The sequence below is a fragment of the Sarcophilus harrisii genome, chromosome 2, assembly GCF_902635505.1.
Source record: "Sarcophilus harrisii chromosome 2, mSarHar1.11, whole genome shotgun sequence".
Classification (NCBI taxonomy): Eukaryota; Metazoa; Chordata; class Mammalia; order Dasyuromorphia; family Dasyuridae; genus Sarcophilus; species Sarcophilus harrisii.
This window is the reverse complement of record NC_045427.1, coordinates 617,595,197-617,607,936: the sequence shown is the minus strand read 5'-3', so window position 1 is coordinate 617,607,936 and position 12,740 is coordinate 617,595,197. Positions and strand designations below refer to the sequence as shown.

General features: G+C 51.1%; 1 protein-coding gene across 1 annotated transcript in view; it reads right to left on the bottom strand.

Moving 5' to 3' along the window:
- Positions 1 to 12,454, bottom strand: part of SEMA7A (semaphorin 7A (John Milton Hagen blood group)) — a 62,568-nt gene extending 50,114 nt beyond the window's left edge. Inside the window, exon 1 of the mRNA XM_031956620.1 lies at positions 11,122 to 12,454. Coding sequence (XP_031812480.1) covers positions 11,122 to 11,320 — 199 coding nt within the window. The 5' untranslated portion in view covers positions 11,321 to 12,454. The remainder of the gene's footprint in view (positions 1 to 11,121) is intronic.
- Positions 12,455 to 12,740: the final 286 nt, after the last annotated feature.

Here is a 12,740-nt window from a genome sequence, read left to right as displayed (position 1 = left end):
TGAACACTTTGGAGAGAGTTGGAAGGCTCAGGACACTGAATATGAGAGACAGAAAGACAGACAGAGAGACAGAGACAGAGAAAGAGATAGAGAGGGAGGAGGGAGAGAGAGACAGAGACAAAAACAAGAGACAGAGAGGAAGAGGGAGAGAAGGAAGGAAGGAGGAAGGGAAAGGAAGGAAGAAACAAAGAAAAGAAGGAAGGGAGGAAAGAAGGGACAGAGGAAAGAAAGAAAGAGATAGAAAAAAAGAAAAAAGGAAAAAAGAAAAAAAGAAACTAGCTTTCTTAGCAAAGAGGAAATATATTGTTATAGATATAAGTAGCATTTAAAAATGAGCTATCTGTATGTAATCACATTGTTAACTGGTAAGGGAAAAGGTCAAAAACAACTACAAATTACAAAAAAGGATAAAGATAAAAAAGAAATCACTATGTGCAATTCATTGCGCTTCCAACCCAACCAGTTGACCAAAAGTAAAGACACTTATCAGTTTTTAGAGAAAGTTTAAGTTATGCCAAACAATGACCACACACAAAACAAGGCAAACAAGGAGTAACTTGCCTCAAGCAATAAATACTCAGTCTCTTAGTCAAGAAAGATGCGAGAGTGAAAGTATTCTAAACCATAATTCTGGATTACAGAAATAGGAGCGATCAGGAAGGTGGAAGACTACTAAAAGACAATGGTAGATAAAGTGGGAAGGGGACTGTAGAGGCCCCAGTATAAGAAATTACAGAGGATATTTTTTATATACAGCTGGAAAGAGGACAACAAATAAAATGAACCAGATCAGCCCACATTTACCTTTCTATCTATTCTCATTAGCTAAGGGATGCCATTGTTCATAGAGTGCCAAGTCTGCAGCCAGAATGACTCATCTTCCCGAGTTCAAATCCAGCCTCAGATGACTTGGCCAAGTTAATTAATTCAATTTGCCTCAGTTTCCTCATCTGGAGAAGAAAGTGGCAAACCACTCCAGTATCTGGAAGATCAACTCCCTATTGGGGAATAAGGCTTCTGGATGTTTTTGGAGATGAAATCATCCTGAATGTAGCAAGCCCTACAACACTTCCAGTCTTTGTCAATGCTGAGATCCGTGAGCCCCTAAAAGGGACCACGTTAGCCATCCATACAAGAAAAACAAAGGGAATAAGAATAAAATATGTATTTCCCAGACAATGGTAGTCAGTTAGATGGGTGACTTGTTGAGTTAGTCCATCAAGAAATCAATCTTTCACATTTAGTGAAAGTTTTCTTCAATCAACCAACCAACAAGCATTCATTAAAAGTGGCGATTATTTTGTTTTTGACTTTGTTCCCCAATTGCCTAATACAGCACTGATACATAAAAGGTACTTATGTACCTGTTCAGAGATGGAGGAAATGGGGGGGGGAGGAGCTACTGAATCCATCCCCTTCCTTTTATAGAGGAAGCCCAGACCCTAACCACAGGGTCACACAGAGAATAAGAATGTAAGGTTGAAAAATAAAAATAAATTTTTAAAAAAGAGTGTAAGATTGAATTTGAGCAAATTCTAGCATAAAGTCCAGTGTCTAGCCATTATTCCATGCTGCCTTAATGAATGTTTATTGAATCGAATCGGACAGCAGTGGAGATGGACAGACAATAAACCCTGCCTTGAATTGAATCGAAAGAGATAAGGCTGGGTCCCATTTGGGAAAGCAGCACAGTCACTGATATTAAACTGTTCCCTGACACAAAAGCTTGTCTTCCTCAATACCAATATTCTCCCAGTGATGCTACATGATATCACTCTGAGCTCAAAAGAACCAAAATTGCAGGTGACCCCAAGGGGGGAGGGTAAGCAGACTGCAGCACGTTACCAACCATGACTTGTACTCAAAAACAGAAGCCAAAGGCATAGCCAAGGACAGAAAAGGAGGCCGTGAAGCAAGAGCAGGAGCTAACAGATGGATGGCCCGTCTTTGGAACTGGGATTGTGTCAGAACCAGAGGAAAATGCAATCCACTGCAGCTCTGCTCAGCCCTAGGAATATTTATTAAGCAGGTGCTTAATAAATTTTAATTTAATTTATTACACTCAGAGCCCCCAAGAGCGCCAACATTTTGTCCAGATATACTGCAAAGCCTTCGGGATAAAATGGCATTAGATGGGAGGGCAGGAAAAAGGTTGTAACCTCCTCCAGTGGAAGGGGTAGCCACTCAGATCCACCCAGATGGGGCCTACGAAGTGCTATGGAGAGCTGGAGAAAAGGGGCCTTTCCTTCTAGAGATGTCAAGGCAGGTTTTCCAGAGCAGATGAGGAGGCTGGGTCCTAAAAAATGGACAAGCCTGAGAGGCTGAGGGAGGAGAAAAGACCAGACAAAGAAAGATAATGATTTAAAAAAAAAAAAAAAAAAGCAGGTTTGCTCAGACATGAGGGGAGTCTGGGAAAGAGGAAGAACTCTTCTCCTACCTCTAGTAACACAAGCTGAGAAGGAAGTAACAGAAGAAGGGGAAATGTGGACACAGGGATTGCTCAAGGACTACTCTGAGACACCTGAGAAAACTGGGATCTAAAAAAATCACCAAAAAAACTATATGTATATATGTATATATACACAATATATATGTATATATACACATATGTATATACACACACATGTATATATATGAAAGAGTCCTGACTCTGTAGCCCCAGGACCTGGGTTCAAAACTCAGCTTTGCCATTTAGTATTTATGTGACTTTTCAGAAGTTACTCAACTATCTTGGATATGAGTTTCTACAACTTCAAAAGGAGTTGGTCAAAATGTGTAAGATCCTTTCCCGCTCAACTATGATCCCATGACATCTCAGAGAGCCAATCCCAAGTTTGCCTTGACTACATTGCCAAAATTTTCTCTATTTTTTCTTGTAAATGATTGGGAAGATGGGGGAATGGAGCAATACTAGGAATATTGACTATAGGGAAAAGTTGCGGTTCTTCAGTGTGAGTTGGGAGGAGACAAAGAGATTCGTATGGAAAGAGTGCAAATTACTTGTGTTTTCTTTCTCAAAACTGATTTGCATGGGGGAAAGCCACTGAAGGCAGATGGAAGTGGAGAGCTGTTACTATAGATAGAACTGGTGGAGATCCAGGGTTCCGTGGTGAAATTGCCTGTTGCCTCTGCCCCATACATGGACCCTAGGACTCCAGCTGTCCCCTACTGGGAAGCCAAGAACATGTTAAAGTCCCAGGTACAAAATGTCCACATGAGGAAATCAAAAGAAGAGGAAATATAGTTTCTAACAAACTATGGGTAACTTCAGAGAAGGCAAGGGGAAGTGTGAACTCTCTTGTGACACACCCTGGTCTGTCCAGTTTAGGAGGGGAAGGGGATAGAATGATGAAGGACAGAGGACAAAAATGCCAGCTCAGGGAGATTAGGGCCTCAGAAAAGGATGGAAGAGGGCCCAGGAGGGCAGTGGATGCCCCCAAAATCTGGGGTGGCAGGAATGCGGTCTTGGACTAGTCAGACCCATGGTCTACAAAAGTACCTAATGGCCCTCTCTAAGGAGGAACATTGTCCTTTGGGACAAAACTTCCTATGTGCTCTGAGGTGAGAAGCACCCTATGCAGCAATTCCATCTCCTTGTTAACTCTTGTTTAAGGGACAGAAGCCTGTGATACAGTAGGCTCCCTCTACTAGCTCTGGGACATGAAGTCACTTAACCTCTCTGAACCTCAGTTTTCCCCTCTGCACAAAGGAGAGGTTAGCTTAGAAAACCCTTTAAGGTCCCTTTTATCTCCAGCTTCTATGGTGCTATTTCCCAACAGCTACCCCCAGCTCCCTTCCACTCCTCTTAGAAGCCTTTCTTTCTTTCTTGGTCCCCCTCTCCCCTCCCTGTCTCCCTCTTTTCTAATCTCCCTCAGCTCTTTGATCTCACACTATCCTACCATTATTTTCTAACCTTTTTATACACAAGTAAACCGAGGCAGACAGAGGAGGGTCTGAGAAAGAGTTTGAAAAACGGTCTCCCCAATTCTGAATCCAGCATTCTAATTAACATGGCACCCAGCTAATAAAGAAAAGCTTAGAAGCCTGGGATACAGGGGAAGCAAGGGGCATTTGGAGCGGAAAGTCCCAGGTTCCCACTCTGGCTCTCTCTGGGTGATCTCTATAAGCCTCAGTTTGCCCAAGTGAAAAAGGAGGGGTTGGATCCAACGGATTCCAGGGTCCCTTCCAGTGCTAAATGAATGAGCAAACTTCTTCACCATGTGAGCAATACCCCAGTCAAAGGGGCTGTTTGAGAAGGAAGTGGATTTCCCAACTGGAGGCAGGATGATCCCTTAGAGGGTAAATCATAGAAGAAGAAAGCAAGTTTATCTGTGGAATTTTTGGGAGGGAAGACTCCCAGGGTTTCTGATCAAAACAGAAACAATTACTAGTTATATTCACTCTGAGTCAGTGGCCATTCTCTGCCTCATTGCTTTCCCAGCCTTAATCATTGAATGGATTGCCTCAGTCAAAGGGAGATCTGGGAAAGACCTTGAGAGCCATCTCCAGTCCTCCTGATCTCTATCTGGCCGCTGGACCCAGAAGGCTCTGGAGGGGAAAGTGAGGCAGGTAACCTTGCCCAGCCCTGGCATCCAATACTTGCACGTCATGGCATCCCCTCCCTGATATCAAGGTCTTCTTTGAGAACCAAGGACGAACAATAACAATGTGAATTTTACTAAGGGGTGTCTAGGATTTTTCCAACCTTGTGGTTCTGTGATTTTTTTTCAAGGATTAAGAATAACAAAGTTTTATATTTTATATTTTTATTTTCTATTTCCAGACCGGTTTAACGTTTGCAAAATGCTTGGAAGAAATTATCTCTTTTAATCTTCAGACTCAGGGCAAGAATGGTTAATCCCATTTTACATTTGGAGAATTTAAAGAAAGAAATTCAGATTCTCTATAGCCACACAGCAAGCAAATGAGAATCCTGAGTTGGGCTGGGTTTGTTCTTTGGGGGAAAGATGGAAAGCAGGCAGTGATACAATGGAAGGCCTGCTAAATTTAGAACCAGAAGACCTGGGTTCAAATTTTGATTCCACTTGCAACCCATTGTATGTAAGTGACTTGTCTCTCCATTATCTGGGCCTTCCTATCTCCATCTATAAAATGGGAAGAAAGCTTGCAATCTCTAGCTCAAAGCATTGTTCAAAGGCAAGGTATCAGTGAATGGTATAGGATTACAGAAATGTCAGCGGTGATTATTTCTGGCTGAGCTAAATGGATACTCCCAAAGGGCTCTGGGGAATTTTCTACCAAGTCCTCAGGTTGGGGGGGACTTCCAAGCTCCCCTTCCCCGATGATGTCACACAAGACAGCACTAATGACTGAAAACTCCCTGCCTTCCCCTGCCACAACCACCACCGTCTTGGTGGCCCAGGAACTTGTCAGATCCTAACCCCAGAGAGAAGGAGCCCTGCCGAGTGGGGACACAAGTCACTCCCAGAAGAGATGAGCAAATAAAGCCCCTGGAGACTGAAGGATTTCCACTGGAAATGCTAATGCTTGGGGAGGCCCCAAAGTGACTTCAGCCTGGGGAAGAGTAACAACTTCCCTCCTCCACCCTCACCCACCCACTGGGAATAAGACATCATTCTCCCCCTCCCCGCCCTCGTGGTGACCAAAATCGGAAATAAATCCCCCCTTGTTAATCGGCTTGGTCTCAGGAGAGAAGCTGGGCCAGCGAAGGGGGCCACCAGACCAGCTGGAAGGGCAGGGCCACGTTCACCTCCTTACGCTGGCTTGGACAGGGAATGGACTTTCCTGGGCATCTCTTGTCCCCCAAACCAGGTATTCCCCTTTTGTCCCACTGGCAAAGTAAGACAGAAGAGGACTTTCATAGACAATTAAAGCCAGAGGGACATTGGAAGGTATTTAACCCCCATTTTAGAGATTAAGAAACTGAGTTACACAGGTGGGAAAAATGTCTTGCCCAAGACTATATTGCTTTTCTCAGGATCAGCCTTCACATCTGGAGTCTTTGAACTCCAGGTACCCTAAACCATGCTGGCAGCAATGATGGGAATGACCAGCCTTCCTTGTACTGTCAGGCAGCCCGTTTCTGAGGAACCAAGGAAACTTTGGAGCCTTTCAGAGCCCTGAAATCCCGCCTTCTGGGACTCCTCCAGGAGCCCTGAGTCCTGCCTCCCTGAATCTTAGTTCAGCTCCACACAAATGTTACCTTTTCCCTCTCCAAGTCCTTCCCCATCCATCATCTCAGGATCCTCACAACAAACACCCTTGGGAGGGGAGTAGGATAAGCATTATCTTCCCATTATATGGCTGGAGAAATCAAGGCCTAAAGAGAAATGGCTTGATCAAGATGACAGATTCAGGAGCGGAGCTCAGATATCCAGTGCCCCACTTTGTCAGAGGTCACGGTTCTGATAAAAAGGGTAAAGGATTGTGAAAGAGCCTCTCCCTTCAGTCTTCCCTCCTGAATGCTGGCTGATCAACTGATTACTGACCTCAGCCCTGGATCGGGATCAGCAGCATCCAAGTGAGAAGAATGTTACATTTGGAGTCAAGGATCATGGATACAAAATACCTATGTCTATAATGGATTTACATACATTTTTACCATGTTTAACATATATTGGATTACTTGCTATCTAGGAGAAGGGGTGGGGGAAAGGGGGAATTGGAACACAAGGTTTTGCAAGGGTCAGTGGCTAAAAATTATCCATGCATATGTTTTGAAAATGAAAAGCTTTAATTAGAGAGACACAGAGAGAGATTGAGAGACAGAGAGACAGAGACAGACAGAAAGAGAAAGAGAGAGAAAGAGAGGAGAGAGAGAGAGAGAGAGAGAGAGAGAGAGAGAGAGAGAGAGAGAATGAATCATGGATACAGAATTCCAGAGTCTGATGGGAGCTTGGTGACCATCCAGTCCATCTCAAACTTTAAAGGCATTTTCTCTAGCACAATCTCAGGTGATCAAAGGACTACAAGGAAACTTGCTGTCAACTAAGAAAACTCATTTCACTGTTTGTCAGCCCCCCCTTGCATTAGGAAGAAGTTGTTTGTTTCTTACATAAAAGTTCTTTTTTTTTTTTTTTTACATAAAAAATTATCTCTCTGCAGATTTTTTAACTGGAAGTTCAAGATAATACACTTGAAGGTCATTTGGGGGACAAGCAGTGGGGAGAAGTGCACTAACCACCACCCCACCCATAAAAAAGCACAGCTTGACCGTGTCCAGATGCCAACTGAAATAGCTCAACACCTTCTCCAGAAAAAGGAAACTTGAGTCACAGAACACCTCAGTTCAAATCCTTCCCAGCCCTGTGTGATCACGGGAACAGTCATATCCTCTCTAGATCTCAGTTGTCTCCTCTGTTAAAGATGAAAAGGCTAAATTATATAATTCTCCAAGTTTTGATCTTTTTTGTCCCACTTGTGAAGGGAAGTATTCCAGACATTTTCCTGATCTGGATTCTCCCCAGGTCTCTGGGGTCTCAGGAATAGAGTAAAACTAGGAAGAAAAAATGTCCCAACCTTAAAAATCCATAAATTATAGCCCTGGCTCAGGCCATTCCCTCAATATGGCCCTCTTCAGAAACTGCTGTCCCTCCGATAAAACTGTAACTAGTAGGAGAGGGGGAGAGGGAAGGGAGGCAAGAGGCAGTGAGGATGCAGGAGCCAGAGTTTCCAAGTTAGGAAGGCAAGGGCTGAAGGCCAGATAATAGGGAACAGGATGGCCATACTCCTTCTGATGACAAGGGAACTCTGGGCCCATGGGCTTCTCCATCCCACGCCCTGTGGTCATTCTGTTCATTGCCAGCTCCCGCCCTGAGAGCCATATGCCCCATAGGTTTCCTGAAGGCAGCTGTCAGCCGGCCCAAGCCCGGAGGATGAGGCAAATGGCAAGGTCTGAATGGCGGGCACCCCTCCCGGACAACTGGTAACGGGTTCTGGAAGTGGACTGGGAACAGATGGTACCCTGCCTGGGGTTAAAGGAGGAGGGCCTCGGAGGATCTCCCAGTCCCACGTCGTTACTTTTTATCATCATGAGAAAGCTCTGGAGTCTGAAGTTGGGCCATTAGTGCACCAACAGCATGGGAACAGAAGTCAGCCTCTCAGTGCAGACACACACAGGTAGATGAAAGGGAGCAAGCCTGGGGATATCCAGCATCGTCTGAGAGGATTTCCTCCGACTGCCAGGGAGGCAAAAACTGCTTTGTATATGCCCAGCCCCTAAAAGCACGGAAAGCTAAGTGCCAGGAATAGGGAGGGGGGCCTCATAAGGTGCCACAAAGTTTGGGGAACCCAGAGGGGAGTGTGGGTGGGTGTTGAATGTCAGGCCCCCGGGGAAAGGGGGTAAGTGCTAAGAATAAGGGAGATGGGAGGGGACTAGAAGCAGAGAATGGGGATGGAGGGGCCAGGGGGTAAGTGCTGATGGCAGAGAGGGGGCTTTCAGAACACATAGATGGACAGCCAGTACCATCTCAACCACACCTGTCTTAGTGGGGGAGGAAGAGGGGAGTGGAATAAGCTCAGGGCAGTGCTGATCCAGGCCCGCCCCTCAGTCAGGACTGCCACCAGCTCCAGGAGCAAAAGGAGTAGAGACAAGAACTGGACATTCAGTACCCTAGGACATCAGGTTCTAGCAGAACCTTGGGCAGGACAGAGCTGGGAACCTGCTGCCAGCCTTGCAGTTCAGCCGAAGCTCCTTGCAGCAATGGGACGCCAAGTGAGCCCCTCAGCTTTGTGTGCTGGGGCCCTGTGGGTACACAACACACACACTCTACACACACACACACACACACACACACACACACACACACACACACACTGGGATTTCCTGGGGAAGCCTTGCTCCCTAGTGAGAGCTCTGAGCTCACAGCTGCCTCTTACCTGCAGTACCTGCTCCCATCCTATGGCTAAGTCAAATAAAATCCTCCCCAGCCATCCACCGGCTTCCCAGCTGCAGTCCGGGCTCCAAGGACCATGAACCCGAAGGTTCACAGCTCTAGGGGATCCAAGAGTTCATCCAGCCCGAGCCTGCACTTGGGGAAATCGAGGCAGCGCGGGAGTTTGCCCAAGGTCACGCGGGCGTTAAGTGGAGCTGCAGCCCCGCTCTGTCTCCCCACTGTGCCTCCCTTCCTCCTCCCTCCCTTTCCCCAGCATTGGTAAAGGTAACTTGAAATACGAAGCCCGAGCCGGCTCCTCCACTTTGTTGCACCCCCAATGTCTAGTTCGCTGTTCCGCACATAATAAGCATTTAATAGATTGCACAGATGAGATAGAGAATAGATATTAATAGATTCGAATGAATGAACGGGAAGCTCGCTCCGAGCTAGGAACGGCTCCGCTCTTTGCTCAGGTTCCTCGGGCCGCTCTCCGGGGCCCCCCACCCCCGTCAGGTTGCCTATGAGTGTGCTGTGTGACCTTGAACCAGTCATCTTCCCTCCCAGTGCCGCAGTTAGGGGATTTTTTTTTTTTCCCTTAACCACCTCGGGCTAAGAATACCTGCCCCAGATATTGCCTGCCTAGCAGCAGGGATTCCGCATTTCCCAGCAAACCCGGCCAACATCAAAGAGCTCCGGCTGAAACCTTGCCCCGGGCTGCACCACGGCGGACCGCCGGGAAGAAGAGATTTCTGGGCCAGACCCCGGGCCCAGGTAGGGGGAGGCGTTTGTGCATTGCAGGGGAAAGAGAAGAAGAAAAGCCATTTGGGAGCGAACGCCTCCCCCTCCCCTCTGAGAACCACAAGCCCCCGACTCCACCTCTCAGCCAGTGTCCCCATTGTGGGGAGGACGGAACTCGGCGCTCCTCCGAAAGCCGGCGGGGGCCTCCAAGTTCACCGGGGAAAGATTTCCTAGGGCTAAAGCACTCCGCTACTCCTCCTCCTCAAAGGCAACTCCCCCCACCCCCAGCCCCCAGCCACCCTGCTCTTTCAAACGGCAGAGCCTTCTGTTGCCATCTTCCCTTACCCGCACAGTTCCTGGGCACCGCCGTACCAGGAGGAGGAGAAAACCCAACAGCAAAAAAAGGAAGCCTGGCATCCCAGGATGCTATCCGCCACCTGCCGGGAGCCATGTCCTCCCCAGGCCAGCCTCCCATCGGCCCCGAGCCCCGGGAAAGCCCGCGGAGGCAGACTCCAGCAGCCAGAGGGGCTGCACGCCCAAGCGGAGCCGAGCCTCCCGAACCCGCTCTTGCCCCCGTGCCCGCGGAGCGGTTCCCCCCGGGGACGGGGCCGATGGCCGCTGTCCCGCCCACCCCTGCCGGGCCGGGCTGCTCCCCGAGAAGCAGCCCGCGGGTCGGGGTGCAGCCCGAGGGCCGCCTGGCCCCCTCCCCTCGGACAGCCGCACGCGCTCCCGGGAGTCCTGAGACAGGCACCCCCGCTCACGTGGCGGGGCGAAGGGGCGAAAAGGGTCTTTGTTCAGGCAACAAGAGAAGGAACACCAGCAGGCAGGCGGGGTCTGCACCAGGCGCAGCCGAGGAAGGCGGCAGCGGGCGCGTGCCACGCGCTCCGCAGCCCCGAAAGGAGGGGGAGCTGCGGCCGGCCGCCCCCAGGCCCGGCCCGGCCGGCTGGCAGCCCGCGGGAGGCAGGCCCCGCGGCGGCCCGCGGAGCGCAGGGGCGGGGGCGGGGCGGGTCAGCCGCAGCCTGGGAGAAGGGTCTCGGGAGCGGGCTCCCGGAGCAGCCCGAGAGGGAGCCGAAGTTGGGGCGCTCGGAGATGCTCTCCCCTCCGTCCTTTCTGCACCTGCGGCCGCCGCCCCCTCCCAGCGCCGCAGATCGGGCTGCGGGCAGGTCTCGGAGGAGACGGAGCTGGGCTCGGGCGGGCAGGGACCGCCGCCGCATTATCGCGGCTCTGACACACACACACACACACTCAGCCTCACACCGGCGGGCTCTGCTGGCACGCGAGCGAGCACCCCGAGGAACGCGGGGCACACGCGTGCACACCAGCCTGGCACGGACTTCACGCCCACAGCCGGGGACAGCCCGCTCGCGGAGGCGCTCACTCACTGCCCGGGGAGACCCCCGCCCCGGAGCCGGCGCTGCAGCGCCCGGACACGCTCCCGCGGGCGCCCTCACACCCTCGCGGCCAGCCCCGGACCGCGGCTGCCCGCCGACCCTCCCGGCGCTCGCGCGCTGCCTCCGCGCGCACCCACCTTTCCAGGCTGCGGTGATGCGGGGGCTCGTCTTGGGGCGGCTGTCGGCGGGGTCCGGGGCAGCGGCGGCGGAGGGAGCGGCTCGGAGCAGCAGCAGCAGCAGGGGCAGCCCGAGCGGGAGGCGCGGCGGGCTGGCAGCCCTCGGGGCGCGCGGCGGGGGAGCGGGGCGCCGGGCTGGGCGCTGCGGCAGCGGTGTCATGGCCCGGGCGGGCTGAGGCGGCGGGGCCGGGAGCCGGGAGAGCTAGCGCCACCCGAGCGAGCGAGCGACTGGAGGCAGCGCTCTGCCAGCCCAACCAGACCAACCCCAAGGCTGGGGGCGGAGTCACAGGCGGGCAAGCACCGTCCCCTCCCCCCGGCCCGGCCGTCCTCTCCCCGGCTTCGGCCACCTGGGACAGAAAGAGGGGCCGGGTCGGGGGGGCGGGGGGCGCCCCGAATCCCGCCGCGAGCCTCCCAGAGGAGTCAATGGGGCCCTAAGCTCGGAACCAGACCGCGCGTCCAAGCGGGGCTAGAATCCCCGGGGAGCCTCCTAGCTGAGAAAACTCCGGGGCTCCACCAGCCGTCCCCCCGCGAGGTGCCGGCCTGGGAAAACCGAGACTGTGACACGGCAGGAGGAGCGGGGGGCTCCCCGGGTCCGCGGGAGGAGTGGGGGTCGCCTCACCGGCGCTGGAGAAATACAAACGCTCCTAAACGCTCTCCAAACTTCCAGCTTAACCCAAGACAGCGACTGCTCCGCCAGCCGGGAAATCCGAGTTCGAGTCCCGCTTCGGATCACGAGCTTGCGATTCTGCAGTTTCCTCATCTGTAAAACTGATGATGATGGTGATGACCCGACTCTTATTATTAACAAATGGACAATTTCACAGCAGCATCCCTTTACCACACACACACACACACACACACACTGAGCAGTCGTGCCTTCCTCTTGCCCAAGTCTACATTAGTTTACATTACACTGGATCAGGAACGTCAAGGACTGTAGCCGGCCTGTTTAGGAGACAGTGGTAAAGTCGCTCAACTCCTCCGTGCCCCCAGGCAGCCCGAGTCTCTTAATTGCGGAGAAGGTGCTAGTCTGCTCTGGTTCAGGGAGATCCTGGGTGGATGTGCCCTACACTGAGGAAGCGACATCTGATCTTAGGGTTGGAGTCAAAATAAAACGTACATAACCAGGCAGACCAAGACTATCTGTGCAACTTTTAGGGTTTCCTAGAGCTTTAAAAGGTTGATTTGTCTTGACCTTGTACCTGTCCTCCTGGCTTTGAAGCCGGCATTCTCTGCACACTACCTCTGCCCAAGCATGCTGACTGTTGTTCAGTCTCCTTGTACTCTCCCTGACCCCTTTTGAAGTTTTCTTGGCAAAAGCTACTGGAGTGGTTTGCCGTTTCCTTCTCCAGTTCATTTTACAGATGAGAAAACTGAGGCACACAGGGTTAAGTGACTTGTCCAGGTTCAGACCTAAGTATCTAAGGTCAAATCTGAACGGCCTTCCTGATTCCGGACCCTGGGGCTTTATCCACTTCTACACCAAACAGCCTCCTTTAGAGCACCTCAATACTTTCAAAAACTCCACTCACTGCTCCCAGGTAACACATCCTGGTTCCTGGTTCCTTCATTCGTTTCCT